Source organism: Macrotis lagotis, chromosome 3 (genome assembly GCF_037893015.1).
Source record: "Macrotis lagotis isolate mMagLag1 chromosome 3, bilby.v1.9.chrom.fasta, whole genome shotgun sequence".
Lineage (NCBI taxonomy): Eukaryota > Metazoa > Chordata > Mammalia > Peramelemorphia > Peramelidae > Macrotis > Macrotis lagotis.
In genome coordinates this window covers 13,715,642-13,732,360 of record NC_133660.1, presented here as the reverse complement: position 1 = coordinate 13,732,360, position 16,719 = coordinate 13,715,642, and the positions used below count along the sequence as shown (strand labels likewise).

The window sequence follows — 16,719 nt, the reverse complement described above, 5'->3', positions numbered from 1 at the left end:
GGTGCAGTACTAAGTCACCAACCTCACTTTCTTTTCCAGTGCCATCTTTGTCCAGTGGACAGATATGAATCAGGTTGACTGGAGATGAACCTGGAGGAGAGGCAAACAGGGTTAAGGGACTTGTCCAAGGTCACACAGCTAGTAAGTGGCAAGTGTCTAAAGTCAGATTCGAACTCCCTTTGTCCTGAGTCCAAGGTCAGTGCCCTTTATATCTTCAGCCACCTAACTACTATTACTCAGTAGACGTTGGGGAAAATAGGTCAACAACCTGTAATAGAAAGATGATTCTAATTAGATTTGGAATCTGAAAGCACATGTATAATTTTTTAATTTGGCAGTAGTTCAGAACAGATACATTGGTAGTAGGAACATAGAAGGTTTTGGTTGAGAGCTTCCCATTCATCTCAGGAACAACCTTGCCTACAGCCTTGGCAGCAGGGATGATGTTTTGGGCAGCACCAGGCCCACCACAATACAGCTATCTACTATCTTCTGCATAACAATAATGACTATGATCATGAGTTTTTCCACAGGGTCAGAGTTGTTATAAATAACCATGACCAGGGGGGGCGAGCAGTTGGTAGTACAAGTGGCATTACTTACAATCTTAAGGGAATTATCATATTTCTCATGGCTCACTCCTTTCACAAATATAGAGGCATTAGCTGAAGGGCAGAGATAATGACCCACTTGGCTCCATCCTTCAGGTAAATCCCAGCCTTTTCCAGTGGACTCTACAACATATTTGACACCAGGATCTCCCCATTTACTATTGGTGGAATCCTGCTCCAAGAAAATGGTAATGGTTTTTCCAATAATCAACCAGCTTTCCATTCCTAGCCTTGAGAGTACCCTTGAACTTTCCATGAATGGAATCATATTGGAATATATAAACCATATAGTTTAGGTAAATGAGAGTATCATTGATGGCCACAATATCTATTTCACCTGAATTGTATGCAGCTCAGGTCACTAGGTACCCCAGTTTCCATTGATTCTGATCTTCATCGTCTTGTCTAATGGAAGCAGCTACAGCAGCAGCAGGAGATCCCAGTACTGAATCTGGGAGAGCTGGGCAAGTATATAAGCTTTTAAAGTATGAGTTTTGTGGTCTTTATTTTGCCTATTTTGAGGTATATTCTGATCACTATTGAATTCATTGTCTACTCTGTATAATTGAGATTACCAGATAAGTAAATTAAAATAAGCTCTGTAATTTTCTTTAGGTCTTTTTTAAATAGGTAGGTAGAGAGATGGACAGACAGAAAGATAGACAGGTGGGTGAAGCATTTATTAGACAGTTTTGCTATTAAAGCCTGAGAAATAAAAATCATTTATAAAATAAAATAATTTCATTTATAAATAAATATCATTTATAAAATCCATTATTGTTTATCTTTTTATCTCCCATATCATATAAATAGTATGTAATAAATGTTTACTAATGATATGATGCTAAAAAAGTTAAACGTTTAGCTTTTCAGACTTGCTTTAAACCATGTAGAATCTGTCACTAATGTAGAGTCATTCTGAAGTGACCTCATGTTTTAATCTTGCTTTAGCTGGAGAGGGTGATCCTGCAGGAGAGGGCAGTCTCTAATCATATCTCCTTAGTGTTAATCCCATCTCCTCCTAACGAGTACATGGCAGTTGCTGCACATTTACCCAATCTCCTCATTTGGAAGGTGGGTCAATTAAAATACTTAGGGAGGAGCTAAAATCACACCGATCTTACTTCCTCACCATCACATGATTCGATCAAAATACCTTTGCCTTTATATAGAAGCCACTTACTCCTATCTATAAATTAGTGCCCAATTTGAATCCCTGGTCAGCCTAGCTAGCCCATCAGTGCTATTCTGCCATTGTATATTAATAAACTCTCCTTTTTTAACTTTCTCTTCTTGAGTTTTCCCTTCCAGATCAGGGGGGAAGGCATGAACACAGTATTTTCCTTTACCAAAACTTTGCAGGAAAATTATTAAAATTATTTAATATAGAATCATTAATGGTATTTCTCTCATATGTATTAAACACCAAAGTTAAATATTTTGGATTAAAAGAAAGGTTACAATTGAAAATCTTATTAACTCCATTGTCTAAACTTATAATTTTTAAAAAAATCTTGTGGGCAAGAATAATTTCTAATGGCAACTGCATACATATTTAATTTTTCCTTGACAAAATATGCTTAATATAGGGGTGGAGGAGGTTAAGTTCATTTTCTTTCTTTTATATAAGCACCATTTAATTCAGTATATATAAACTGAAAAATAGCTCTGTTATGATCATTAAAAATAAAAATCTAATGTTGTAGCTAGTTCAGAAAAATAAGCAATTTTTTATATTCTTTATCAAACATAATTTAAATCAAAATTTTCTCTGTGCTCCAAACCCATTTATAATTTTTTGAAGAATTTGCTTACTATTATAACTGGGTACATATAAAAAGTCCTATTACGAACCTAACTTCAGGAAAGTAGAGATGTGGATTTTTCTCTTGGAAGGTTTTCTCCTAGCAGTATTTAAAAACAAGGCCTTCTATTCCTCCGAAAGGAAAATGATCAGTTCCAAGGAGAAAAGTTAAAAGGCATGCATTGACAAAATTCTTCATTATATAAGTATATGATGTATATGAGTATCAACTATACAATAAAATTAAATGATAACTGAATAGAAAAACTTGTCATTTATTATTAGATCTTGAATTCATTTAATGATGTGTTGATTATCTTTGTATTTCCTTTAGTATATAGTTGCATAGTATATAGTGCTTAATACATATTACTTAAGAAACATTCTGTAGACTAAATATGGGATTCCAATCTGAAGGATGACATTATATTCCCCAATAAAAGTTATGGCATTGTCAGCTGTCAGGCAACCTTCCATATACTACTCTCTTTTCCAGGTTTCCAAGGGACCTTTTTTGGAAAAGGCAAATATCAAATGTTAGAAAGACAGCCTCTTCTATAAAGCATCTGTGTACTTTACCCCATGAAATTATAGTAGTTCTGCAAATTAAACAATAAATAATTAACATTTCCTGACTTTTAAACATTCAAGTTAATTCAATAATATTATGAAGCTCTGGTAATAAGAACAGTGACAATTCTAAACATGCTTGGAATGTAGTATGCCATGGGCATAGAAACTCAATCTTGAAATGACTGATGAGCCAGCTGATGCTATTTTTTCTTCCAAATGAGTATTAACTTCTTTTTTATTTAACACTGAGCTTTAAAACTTTCAAATGTTAAAAATCTGTCTCTTTTATGAGCCTAAGGTAATCATAGTTTTAAAAATAAATGTGATACATTTCTCTCATTGAAAAAATGCAAAAATCAACAAAACTTTAAATGAATCTGCCTACTTCTGCTCTTTTTCAAATATATGAAGCCTCTCCTCAAATTCCTGCCATCTAAAACTAATCATGGGAAATATTTCCAAAGGATTATTTTTCAGAGAGCAAAGTCAAATGAATAGCTCTGCCAAGTACAATTTATAATCAAAATGTTCACACAGCTTAAAAGGATCCTATAAAAAATACCATAATTATATCTCATTTTCAAAGAGATAAATCAGAGATTTGTTGGAGGTTAGCTAGAGGCCACACATGTCATTAGCAGAATAATGACTGTAGTTCTGAATATCTGATCCTATAGTCTCTGTTCTGAGCATTGTCAGTATTTTAGTAAGAGAAATATGCTTCCATGGTCATGGTTACACTAACTGGAAATTTGGTAGCTTATCAAGGAAGACAGAACCCAGTCTTTAAGAAATCAAATCACAGCTATCCACAATATCAAATTACTTTCAGATAAAACAACAACAGACATTTCTTGTGGATAAAGCAAACCCCATTTAAAGTATACAGGAGAAGGAATATTAGCAACTCAAATAAAGGAAACTATGTATGAAAATTTCCTGCAAAGCCTGAAGATGACTATGGATTCAAATGTATCAACATCCATAATAGTAGAAGGCTGTTAGGAATGTGAGTGGGTGGTTGGGATGGGGAATGTCAAGGATATAAACAGACTTGTAAAGGCTAAGTCTAAAAATTCCTGAGGCCACTATGCTCAACACTTTTTCTCTTTAAGAAACTAGAAGCAATTTAAAATTAAGTCCCTAAGAATAAAAGGAACATTTCTCTCTATCCCTTAGTTTCCTTATTTGAAAATGAAAAGATTGAACAAGATTGATTTTACTAGCTAACTTGATGTCTTATGACCCTCTGTAGTTCAGCATTCAGTGCATCTGACCACCTCTACCTGATAAAATAGAGTACCTAGTCATGCATCACTGACTTCTGTGACACTAGTGTGGCAAGGGCTCCCGTATTGTGAGGACCATCTCCCACATGGGGCATGGGGAGGTCTTTGTATAGCAGAATAGACATCTCTAAGCCTCTCCCAAGACTTTTATTACCTGCTAGGAGGACAAGCAAGAAGGTAGGGGCCAGAGGATGCCAATCTTCTTTTCAAAGATAACGGGTCTCAAATTAGAAACAGCACCTAGCCAAGAAACATGCTTATTCAAATCAGTAGCAAAAATAGAAATCAGAAAAAGTATAAAGGAGAACATATACCAGGCAATATAGAATGAAAGAGCACTCCCATTGAGAGTAAGATAACTCAGCTCAACCAAAAGGAGAGTCCAAGATCTTACCCAAGGGGGAGCTCTTTGAAATCTCGAGTGTAATAAGCTGGAGATAGGAGCATAATAGATTCTGGCTGGTTCCTCCAATGTTGACTTCTTCCCAGTTTTTTCCTTCAACTACTTGAAGTGAGGTTGGCCTCATCTACCTTCTCTCGAAAAGGCAAGTCAGAAGTTAACTGCAGAATCCAAAAAGACTTAAAGAGATCAGAGAAGGAAGAACCTTTAAGAGACTGGGGTACTCTTGCTTTCACCAACTCTGCTTCATCCCCGACATAGGCATAGGATATTGATCTCTACCAATAATGATAGAGTCTTATACTAGTGGGCTTTGGAACTGGGATTACATTCCTCCCTTGGGCAGAAACTCTTTACAAGCCCTTGCAAAGATCAACTGTGGCAAATCTAAAACCTATAAATATATAGAATAAACAAAAATATTAATGCTTTAAAACAAAGGTGATTTTCCTGTCATCCCAACTTAACCAACCTTCAGTACCACTGAAATGGAAATAAACGTACATTAACAGTGCATGCAGTAGACATGGCACTACACAGAATGTCACTTGGAAGAATATTATAACAATATGCCTAACTACATACAGAACATGTAACAAATGTACCTTTTAAAAGTACATAGCAATTATTCAATAGCAGCAAGTATAACTAACAAAGCAAAATCTGCCAGCTGCATAAAATACAACTTAACTATAAACATTAGTATATACAGAAAACAACAGATATTGCTATACCTAAATATAACCCAACACAGTCACATGAACACATTAGCACAATATTTAAAAAAACCCTACGGGTGGCTAGGTGGCACAGTGCATAAAGCACCAACCCTGCAGTCAGCAGTACCTGGGTTCAAATCCGGTCTCAGACACTTACTCATTACCTAGCTGTGTGGCCTTGGGCAAGCCACTTAACCCCATTTGCCTTGCAAAAAAAAAAAAAAAAAAACCCTAGCAATACTCAAATGTGATAATCCTCATGGACAGCAACAAGGTGTAAGTCACAAAACTGCAAGACACATTTACCATCAGCAACTTCTAGTGTTGTTGCCTAGATACATGCATAACTCTATCGCTAACATAATTAAGCTTCATAACTGCTCTAGATCTTCTGCCACTGACTGATCTCTCAGCTCCCAGCACAACTTAGAGCACTGACTTTGGAGACAGGAGGATGGGAATTCAAATCCAGCTTGAGGCATTTATTAGCCTTGTGATCTTGAGCAAGTCACTTAACCCTGACTGCCTCACCTCCAGGGCCATCTCCTGTTGTCCTGATTCATATCTGGCCACTGGAGGAGGAAGTGAATCTGGTGATTTAGCACAGTACCTCCTCACTCGAATCTAATGCTCCTGTACTTGTCATGACAAGACCTCCCTGATGTCATGGGTTTTCTTCTACAATGAAAGACAAACATTTTTACAGATTTGTGTGTCGATAACCATACTTATAAGACCCCTTTCATTTTCTGGGGCTATTTTGAGAACAGGCAAGTTTCCCAGTCTCTCAATTATTTGGAGTTAGCTTTCATTTTCCTAGTAATGTGGTAGGATCCACTAGACAAGTTCAAAGCTTAAAATGATCGATTACTTAACAGACAATGCAGAGCATTGTGCACACATGGGCTAGTGTACTGGTCCACTTTGGTCCTTTTGCTCAGAATTTGATAATCAACACCCATTTGCATCTTTCCATTTTTCTTAGAAAGCATACTATTACAGAAAGCATTAGGACAGCTGAATTCTGTGATGATACCATTAGCCAGCATTTCTTTAAGATAGTTTCTGAGATCTCTCATCATAGAGGAATTCTTCTAGATCTTACTCTGGATGTTCTAGAATCAGTGAGTTGGATTCTGCTAGTTGTACCTGTCAGACATCCCACTTGAACAATGAAAATACCCTTGGCTTCTTGCTGAGCTCCAGATTCAACCTATTCTTCCACTCCTGTGGCACCGGTGAGTCTCCAAAGTCAAATACCTCAGTGTCCGCATCAGAAAATGATCAGAAACAACAAAGTACAGGTTCAGGAGGTAGAAAGAGAACTCTGAGAAGCTCAGACTTAAGCTTCTGACAAGTCATTATAGAGAAAAATACAACAGAGAGAGACAGAAAAATAATTTAACATATAACAATCTTTACAGTCTCTTGAGCCTAGTCAAACAGTGTCATTATCTCATGCGACCTTCTCAATTAAAGTTGAACAAACTAAGGCAGAACAAATTATTAAACTAAGTTGCAAAATCCTACATTTACAAAAGTACAAGGCTACATTTGAAAGAAGTAACAATGAGCAGAGGGGAAGGGATTTACAGTCACAAAGATAACCAAAGGTTTAGTTTCTGGGAAATTCTTGCTAACAAATTGTTAGCAAGGAGAATCCTCCCATAAATAAATTCTTTTAATAGTTTTTTAAAGATGCTGTATTCCCTTCTTTGTCTGTTTCAGTTTCTTATCCCAGGAATGTCACACATCTTCCTGTAATACTGTCATTCCTTAATCAGGTGTCAACCAGGTGAAGTTAATATTTACAGGAAAATAGGCTTCAATTTGCCAAATGTTCAATGACAACTGGCATAATAAAATTGAATACAAGGAAAATGAAATATCATCACTGTGGAATTCTTGGATTTAATTATGAGAGTCTCTCCATAGAAATGCCTCCTTTGATTAGAAGGACTACTATCTTTTTAAGAAATTTCTCAACCGCAAAACTGGACAGATGAGGCAGAAACTGCTAGGAACAATTTCCTCCTGTCAATTCTTTTGGTGTATTTCTAGAATCAAAATTCTCAGGCAGCATTAGAAATACTTCCTAAGTCATCTCACCCGCCTTAAAATAAACGGCCTTAGTTATACACTCTTGCAGTCCTTTCATTTTTCTGCGTAATATTCTTAAATGTCCTCATTCTTAAAATCTAGGTCTATTCCTGTTATGAGAAAACCTCTACGCTTTTTCATAAAAAGCGTTCTCAGCTCTTTTAGAGATTGATTTATGTATGTGCACAAATAAATGTATCATATTGTTCAATAACAGTCTATTGTTCCTTATTTTTAAAATGTTCTATTAACCATTATATGAAAAGAACAACAAAAAGCATTAATTGAAGTCATGAAAACCTTATTAATGACTGTCATGTATCATTAAGTATCAAGTAATGCCACAGTTGAAAGTTATGGTGACTCAGTATCCCATTGTTCACATCCCTGCTTATCAATCAGTGCTGGGAGAGGTTCTGGTAGAGAAAGTCATTAAGCTACTATCTTCCTACAAATTGTCACATTCATGCTCCCTTGGGGAGGAAATGAGATGCAAGGGTTGATTCTCTTTTGCTGAGATGGACCTATGGGGACTGTCTTTAAGTTTCATATATAAGCTAGCCCTATCTTGGAGCCATTGCTGATCTCCAGTCTGTTAACATTACTACCTTGATGTACTTATAATAATGATGATGTTTGTCCTTCCTTCTGTAAGAAGACCATGATATGAGGTAGGTGATGCCACAACAAGACATAAATTGGATTTGAGTGATGCTATGCTATGTCACCAGCCTCATCTTGTCCTCTAGAGTCAAATACATCCAATGGCCAGATATGAATCAGGCCAACTGGAGATGGCCTTAGATGTGACTTAATCAGGGCTAAGGGATTTGCCCAAGATTAAATATAGCTAGTAAGTGTCAAGTGTCGGAGGCTGGATTCAAACTCCCCTCCTCCTGACTTCAAGGCTATTCAAGGCTGCCCCACTTAGAATAAACTTATAATAAACTCCTTTGAAATCTCTTTGTCCTGAGTTTTGCCTTAATCAGGTTGATAGCCCAAATGAATTTTTCTTTCAGCAACACATTCATTAAGCATTCAGACTTTCAAGAAATATACAATATCAATAAATGCAATAATCATATAAAAGTAGGATGAAGCTGAGCTAAGTTTGTTACATTTACAAAATAAACTAAAACAAAAAAAAATTACAAAAATAATTCCAGGATATCACCAAGAACAAAATTATCTGTGATTCCAAATAAAGTTCTATTTCCTATAAGAAAAAAATAAAAAGAAAATAATGCAAACAAAAGAATTTACTAGATTGGAAGACAAAATTACACTTCTGAAACAAAACTGACCCTACAAACTTGAAAACTTTCTAAGAAGTTCTGCAAGCCTTAAGAGCCCTAACAAGGCAACTTTCATTCAAAACAATCGTCAGTTTGAGTCATGTTGAACTCTTCACGACCCTTTTTGGAGATTTTTTTTTCCCAGCAAAGATGCTGGAATGGGTTGCTATTTCTTTCCCCAGCTCATTTTACAGATGAGGAAACTGAGGCAAACAAGGTGACCTGCCCAGGGTCACAGCTAGTAAGTGACTGATGTCAAATTAGAACTCAGTTCTTCTTGACTCCGGGCCTGGCACTATATCTACTGCCCTCCCTAACTGTACTTTGGGAATTCTCTGACTGATTTTTCCATCATATTCCCATGTCAGGTACCCTCCTCTGCACTAATTTCATGGCTTTCTTTTGTGTCTTTAGTTGCTCTATTAGATTGCAAGCTCCTTAGGGCAGGGACTGTCTTTTTTTTTTTTTAAAAAAAGATTTATTTATTTTGAATTTTACAATTTTTCCCCTAATCTTGCTTCCTTCCCCCCATCCCCCCAAAGAAGGCAGTCAGTCAGTCTTTACATTATTTCCATGGTATGCATTGCAATGACTACCTTTTGTCTAATTGCATCCTTGAAGTCATGAAAACCATATCAATGATTGTCATGTATCAGTAAGTATCAAGTAATGTCATTGTTGAAAGTTACGGTGACTCAGTATCCCATTGTTCACATCCCTGCTTATAAGACCAGTGAATGGCTCCTACTAGATGCTCAAAAACATTTATCGATTGGTTGACTCTCACTGGCCGCTCCTTCTGCCTTGCATAACCCTGGTTTCTATCTTCTTTCCCAGGTCATCACCCCTGCTCTGGCCATTCCCTTGCCCATTTTGACCCACTGGTAAACCAGTTCAACTCTGCACTGTATTCTTCTCTTGAGTCCCTTACCCCTTTAATCCTATATAGACTATGATGCCCTGCCAAACCTCAGCCTTGAATTACTCATACCCATCTGCTGCTGCTTTTCCTCCTACTCACTTAGAGCTGAACAAAGAGAAAAATCACAAAATGGTGATCACTGGATCCACCACAAAGTCTTTGTTTATTTTACATAATTTCAAATGTGCCCTTACTGCCCCCAAGCAAAACTTTTACACCTCCTTAATTGATTCATATTCTTAACCAGGGTGTCTTTTCCAAACATTTTTTCAATCTCTCAAATTTCCCACAGTCTCATTCCCCTCCCCCTCTCAGCTGAGATCTTTGTTTTATATTTCACTGAAAAAATTGAGGTCATTCACTGAGAGCTCCTTTTCTTTCTCTTATTACCTTCAGAAACGCCTTTCTCACATGGAGAGATGACCTTTTTCCTTGCCAAAGCAGACCCCTCCACAGGCACAAATGATCCCATCCTATCTCATCTTCTCCAACAGATTGTCTCCTCTATTCTTGTCTCTCACTAATGTTCATTCGCTCCCCATGTACTGCCTACTTCCTTACTGATAATAAATTCATACATGTCTTCTCCATCCTCAGAAAACTATTATTTGAGCCATTCATCCCCTAAAGCAATTATCCTATATCTCTCCTCCCTTTAAAGTGATTTTCTCATCACCTCTTGACTATTGCAGGAACCTCCTAAATGGCCTCCCCGACTCAGTGTTATATCCTTTCTTCAGTCTGAATAATTGTCAAAGTGATTTTTCTAAAGCATAGCTCTGACATGGCATTTCCCTCCATGACCTCTCCTATTAAACACAAATCTACCTTGGACACTTAATAACCTAGCTTCAAACCTATGTTTTCCAGCCTTGTTATAAAAATCTTACTCACTTTCTTACATTTTACTATCAAGTAAAACTGGAACCATGAAGGTGCTGTTCTCCCTTGCTAATTTTTGTCTCACTAATTTGTCCAATCACTCAGTTACTATCAGAGCTTGGAATTCAATCCAGGCTTTTTCTAGCTTCAGGTGCTTGGTCTTATTGTCTTGAAGAGACAGCTCTGGATTTTAGAATCCTTTCTTGTTAGTGAAATAAGATCACATTAATCAATAATTGTTGCCAGTTGTATTATATTCTGTAGCACAAGGCTTGAGAACCTCCACATGACTTTGTTTATAACAATAAACAAATAATATAACATAATAACAATAACAAATGTGGAAGTGCCACTTTCTAAAATTAAAAAATATATTTGAGGGGCAGCTAGGTGGCACAGTGGATAGAGCACTGGCCCTGCAGTCAGGAGGACCTGAGTTCAAATTTGACCCCAGACACTTAATAATTACCTAGCTGTGTGGCCTTTGACAAGTCACTTAACACCATTGCCTTGCAAACAAAAAACCCTATATATATATATATATATATATATATATATATATATATATATATATATTTGACCATTGAGCTTAAAAATACCTTTATATATATGAAAAGTATGTTTTCTAAAGTCAGTAGTATAAGCAGCAATTTTTGTACAAAAACTGGTAGAAAGGAAAGGGCAGCTTTCTTGATATTAAGTGACTTGTTCAGGGTCATTGAGCCGGTGTCTGAGGACATAGTTTGAACTCTAGTCCTCCTAACTCCGAAGCCAAGCGCACCACCTAGCTGCCCTGTATTCAACATTGTCCTAAATAAATAACCAATCTGGAGCTTTGCAGCAGTAAGAATATAAAAGAAAAGTTTCACATTATGTGGAACCTGAAACCTGAACATACAGTATACAAAATTCTTTTTGATTCTTGACGGTTTAAAAATGATTTAAAAAAAAAGCAAACCCAGACCAAGGAATCTCTTGTCCACTTTTCACTAATTATTTTATGTCAAGTTTTGCTTATGGGGATTTAGTGGTTAAAGAAGCAAACAGTCGAGGGCCCAGGCTCGGTTGTTAATCCTTCATGTCGCAGGGCCCCAGTTTCCTTTCTGTCCAGGAGACCCGCTATTCCTCACCATGGCCTACCTCACCAAAGGTTTTTGAAGAGGAGTTAAATGGTTCCCCAAGCGCAGGCGGGGGCCTACAATGAGTGAACGAATGAGTGGCCTCTGCTGGATTACTCCGACTCTTATCTCACCCAAGGCTATGCGGGCTGAGTTTCTGCTGGTTTCTTGTAGAAGTTTTTCTCGGGGCGGCTAGGTGGCCCAGTGGATAGGGCAGCAGCCCTGGAGTCAGGAGGCCCTGGGTTCAAATCTGGTCTCAGACACTTCACAATGACCTAGCTGTGTGGCCTTGGGCAAGCCACTTAACCTTTGCAAAAAAAAAAGTTTTTCTTGTCTTTCAGAATCCTAAATGCCCGCTCAGCGATTTATTTGTAAAGAACCTTAAAAAAAACTCAAATATTTCCCAAGATCAAAAGCAGTCATTCTAGCTCGTGTATTCAGGGAAAAATAAGTTCTCCTTGGCCAAGTTAGAGAAAACTATTTTTTTGTTTTATTAAAGATTTTGAGTTTTACAATTTTCCCCCCATCTTACTTCCCTCCCCCCCACCCCCAGAAACCTATTTTTGAATGTCAGTCGCTGACTTCCTGACTGACATTAACGTTTTTCTCTCTCCTGATCGCCCTCACGGAGCCGGCCCGGAGGGCAGGGCCCGCGCCCTTGTCGGTGCCCCCGGACCCGTGCCCCTCTACTGGCTGGGGCCGTAAGAGACCGCTTGCCATGTGCGCCCGGGCGGTGTGGCGGCGACACGGCTCCCCCGGAGAGGAGGCCTGCGTAGGAACTAGAGTGCCGGGCGTGCAGAGCGGGGGGGCCGCCTTCCTCTGCGCGCCGGAAGGGGCCGGCCGGAAGGGGCGGGGCGCCGCGGGGCGCGGCAGGAGGCCGGGAAGCCGCGGGAGGGGCCATGCTGAGCCGGCCGTGGCGCCGGGCTGCGTCCGCGCTGCCGTGGGGAGCGCGGCCGGCGGCGCCGTCCGGGCGCAGCGCGGGCTCGGGCGGCGCGGGCTCCGACGCGGCCTCGGCCCCGGCGGCCTTGGACGAGGCCCTGCGGGAGGTCCTGGTGTGCCCGCTCTCCAAGAAGCCCCTCAGGTGACGCCCCGGGCGGGGAGAGCCCCTTGCCCGGCCCCGCCGGCGGCCGCGCGGCCCCGCTGCCGGCGGATGCCGCCCCGGGCGGGCCTGGCGCCTGGCGGCCTGCGTGTGCGCGCACGGGAGGGGCGGCCGCGGGCGCTGCGTCTCATTTTCATCCGGCTGTGGGTGGGGGAGGCGCCCCTTTTCCTCCCACAAGGAAAGTCATGCCCCGGGGGCCTCCTTAAATGGAGGGTCTGGAGAGTCCTGGGCCTGAGGAAGGGCGGGGCCCAGGGGCAGAGGGCCCTGAGGAGGAGGAGGAGGAGGAGGGGGAGGGGGAGGAGGAGGAGGAGGAGGAGGAGGAGGAGGAGGAGGGCAGTAATAAAAATAACAGAGCTAACTTATGTGCCGGATCCCCCCCCCCCCCCCCCCCGCCTGGCTGTTCACAGATGAGGGGTGTCGCAGGCCTAGCCGCAGCCCACCTTGGGCCTTCTATGGGCGAATTCTAAATCGTTTACAACCGTGTTCTAGGCATCGTTTTAGTATGTAACAAAAAAATTGATTTTTTTCTTGTTATGCTTAGGTATGAAATGTCAACAAATGAACTGATTAATGAAGAATTAGGAATTGCTTATCCAGTCGTCGATGGCATTCCTAATATGATACCACAGGCAGCAAGAATGATCCGCCAGAATAAGCAACAGGAAGAGAAAGAACACGAATAGCCTGTTTCTATTAAGGATTCCTACATTGGAGGAGGGAAAGATAAGCAGTCAAGAAAATGTTTCTGTCTCTGCCCACACTGACTGTGCTTGTTCCCCTGATTTCTTTAGCTGGATTGTTTTACTCAGCCTCTGTAGATGAACACTTCCCCCACAGTTGCACCAGCACAAGCAGCCTCTGCTTTTACAGTCTTCTCTTGCCCATCACCATTCCAGTGTATGTGTTCTTTCACCTCTGGACATGGATGGGTATTAAGCTCTTTAGACACAATTAATACCATGACTGACCCTGAGACACTAAATGTTCTTAGGCCCTGTGATTCATATGAAACAGAAAGATGTATAATTCTACTCCATTTAACTCTTAATACACTGGAATGATTGCATTTTCAAAGGGAACTAAGATTTTCAACCCTCTCTCAGGAGTAAAGAAAGTTAGTTTCTTTTTTATCTTACCTTTTCCATACTTGAAGGGGGGAAAGAGGAATCACTGTATTTGTTTCACTAAAATACTCTTTTCTTGGACTTAACAGTCCTAATCTTGAGCTGAATAAATGCTTGATTTTTAGTTTTAATTATGCTCAATTAAAAGTTCAATACATTTATCAAAAGTGTTTGAATTATTTTGGTTGGTAGATTAAAACAATAGTAACATATTTTCAGAGACATGACATCAATTAAATGATTTCAGATAAATTCACTCAAACTTAAAAAAAGCTTACAATAAGGTAGAGATTGATTTGCATAGCAAAAATTACATTTTATACCTTTATTTCCAGAAATGCCATGTGGAAAGTATTACTCTACAATCAACCAGCAAATGAATATTGAGTACCTACTATATCCCAACTACTGTATGAGGTGCTAGAGCATGCAAAGACAAAAATGAAAGTTCCTGCTTTTCAGGGCAGCTAGGTGGTACAGTGAATAGAACACCAGCCCTGGAGTCAGGAAGGCCCCAGTTCAAATCTGACTTCAGACAATAATTAGTGCTGTGGCCTTGGGCAAGACACTGAACCCCATTGCCTTAAATAAAGTTAAAAGAAAAAGAAAATCCCTGCTTTTCAAGGATACCTTCTAATAGGGGAGAAAAGATGTACATGGATAAATGACTCTTATTTGGGGCATGCTTGTCAGAGATCTTGGAGGGGTTTGCCATTTCCTTCTCTGGCTCATTTTACAGATAAGGAAACAGACACACTATATTAAATGACTTGCCCAGGGTCATTCAGCTAATAAGCAGTTGATTTGAATGCCAGAGGACCATCTTTCTGACTCCAGGCCTACCTCTATTCCAGCTATGCCACCTAGCTACCCTAGAAATAAAAGATTATTTTTAAATGAGAACAGAAATAGCTGGGGAAATCGGGAAATGACACCAGCAGAGGTTTGAAGGAAATGATAGGGTCTGAGGTGGAGATGAGGCAGCAAGGCTTTTTTTCTCAGTTTGGTGCAAAGATCAGAGATGGGATGATGTATGTGAGGAACAGCAAGGTCAGGTAGCCTGGATTGTAGAGTAAAGGGTTACATTAAAGTTGGAAAGGGAGATGGGAACCAGGTTTGTGAAAAACTTGCTTTGGTCAGAAGCAATAGGGAACAGAAGACTTCCCTTTAAAAAACTACAAAATGGGATGGCTAGGTGGCACAGCGGATAGGGCACCAGCCCTGGAGTCAGGAGTACCTGAGTTCAAATCGGGCCTCAGACACTTAATATTACCTAGCTGTGTGGCCTTGGGCAAGCCACTTAACCCCATTTGCCTTGCAAAAACCTTAAAAAAAAATCTAGTCCAAATCATTCCTGTCCCCTCCACAACATAGAACACGAGATTATTCAGTTTCTGAAGATTAAGGGCACCACACTTTCCCACTGTAGCCACTTACACTTTGGGGGAGGCCAGACTGTTGAGAAATATTTTCCTTACCTCAAAATTAAATCTACCTTTCTAACCTCTCATTGAAGCATTTTTAAAGGACTATACTATAGACTGGGGACACGTAGAATGAGACAATGAATGTAAATATGTACAAAATCAACTTCTAGTTCTGCTTCTTGGGTCTGGCTATGCAACAAATTTCATCTGAATTGTCTGACCCCAAATCTTCCCATCTTATTCACAAAGTAGTATAATACATCTCGTATTCCTTTGGTAATTATTGGCATTTATTTAAGCAAGCCTTTTAACATTTTCAAGATACTTTAAGTGCAGTTAATAAAACTGAAAAAGGAAATGAATTATTCTGGGACAATCTGTTCTTGAAGCCCTGCTGCACTTAATGATCATTTTTTTGTTATCTGACATTTTTTGCCTTTAATACATTCTAGAATTTAAAGAAGTAAAGCAGGTTCAGCAGGTCAAAGATAAGATACAGAGCTGAAAGGGACCTAGGGAGTCCTTGAATCCATTCTCCCATTTTATAGAAGAAAACAGAAAGATCAAATGACTTGCCCAATGGCCTGTGGGAATAAAAGAAAATGTGGTATACCCACAGAAGACCAACGCCTTGTTTTTTAAGGGTTTTTTTTTTGCAAGGCAGTGGGGTTAAGTGACTTGCCCAAGGCCACACAACCGGGTAATTATGAAGTGTCTGAAGTCAAATTTGAACTCAGATCCTCCTGACTCCAGGGCTGGTGCTCTCTTCATTTGTGCCACCTAGCTGCCCCAAGACCCATGTCTTTTGACTACAAGTCCAATGTTTGCACTGCCTCAAATTGCCTGCCTCATACTTCTAGGTTAGGTCCTTAGTATTTGTTTCCTACTGAAGTTCTTTGCAGACCCAGTCAAGACAAGTTCACTCTTAACAATCCTCCCTTACTTTATTTAGTATGATCATTTGCATAGCATCTTAGGCGTACATGGAGGTTGAACAGATTCAACCTGGCTCACCTTGAGAGCACCACTTGAGAGCAACTACTACTTAGTAGAGTCACTACTACTAAGTAGCTGCCCTTCGGTATTGAAGAAGATCATGACATCAGGAATGTGATGTCATGACATGCACATGAGATTGACTAAAGTGAGGGGGGCATTGAGCAAAGACACCATTCTCATCTTAATTCTTTCCTTTAAGTGGAAATTCCTATGTACAACTTGAAGAAATAAAGCCTAGCACATACAATCAAGAGATCAGCAAATATATTTGGATCATCTTCCCTAACAACTTAGTTACATGTAATTTAAGGTTGGCAAATTGGATTTTTATACTAATCTTGTGAGGTAAGTGCTTTA

The 16,719-nt window shown here is 39.6% G+C and overlaps 2 protein-coding genes and 1 pseudogene across 2 annotated transcripts; 2 read left to right on the top strand and 1 right to left on the bottom strand.

The window, feature by feature from the left end:
* Window positions 1-232: 232 nt before the first annotated feature.
* LOC141517220 (glyceraldehyde-3-phosphate dehydrogenase-like) lies at window positions 233-10,185 on the bottom strand (annotated as a pseudogene).
* Window positions 10,186-12,581: 2,396 nt separating this feature from the next.
* PYURF (PIGY upstream open reading frame) lies at window positions 12,582-13,495 on the top strand. The gene is made up of 2 exons (XM_074228140.1): window positions 12,582-12,794; window positions 13,354-13,495. Exons 1-2 carry the CDS (start codon window positions 12,613-12,615, stop codon window positions 13,493-13,495), a joined length of 324 nt encoding a protein of 107 aa, XP_074084241.1. The 5' UTR covers window positions 12,582-12,612.
* Window positions 13,456-14,103, top strand: PIGY (phosphatidylinositol glycan anchor biosynthesis class Y). Its single transcript, XM_074228141.1, has one exon. The coding sequence runs from the start codon at window positions 13,552-13,554 to the stop codon at window positions 13,765-13,767; it is 216 nt and encodes a 71-aa protein (XP_074084242.1). The 5' UTR covers window positions 13,456-13,551; the 3' UTR covers window positions 13,768-14,103.
* Window positions 14,104-16,719: the final 2,616 nt, after the last annotated feature.

What these genes read in the sequence shown, in the direction of transcription:
- PYURF (XM_074228140.1), top strand. Translation starts at nt 12,613, where the DNA reads ATGCTGAGCCGGCCGTGGCGCCGGGCTGCGTCCGCGCTGCCGTGGGGA. An exon ending in CTCTCCAAGAAGCCCCTCAG is followed by an intron (nt 12,795 to 13,353) that starts GTGACGCCCCGG and finishes TGTTATGCTTAG; the next exon opens with GTATGAAATGTCAACAAATG.
- PIGY (XM_074228141.1), top strand. Translation starts at nt 13,552, where the DNA reads ATGTTTCTGTCTCTGCCCACACTGACTGTGCTTGTTCCCCTGATTTCT.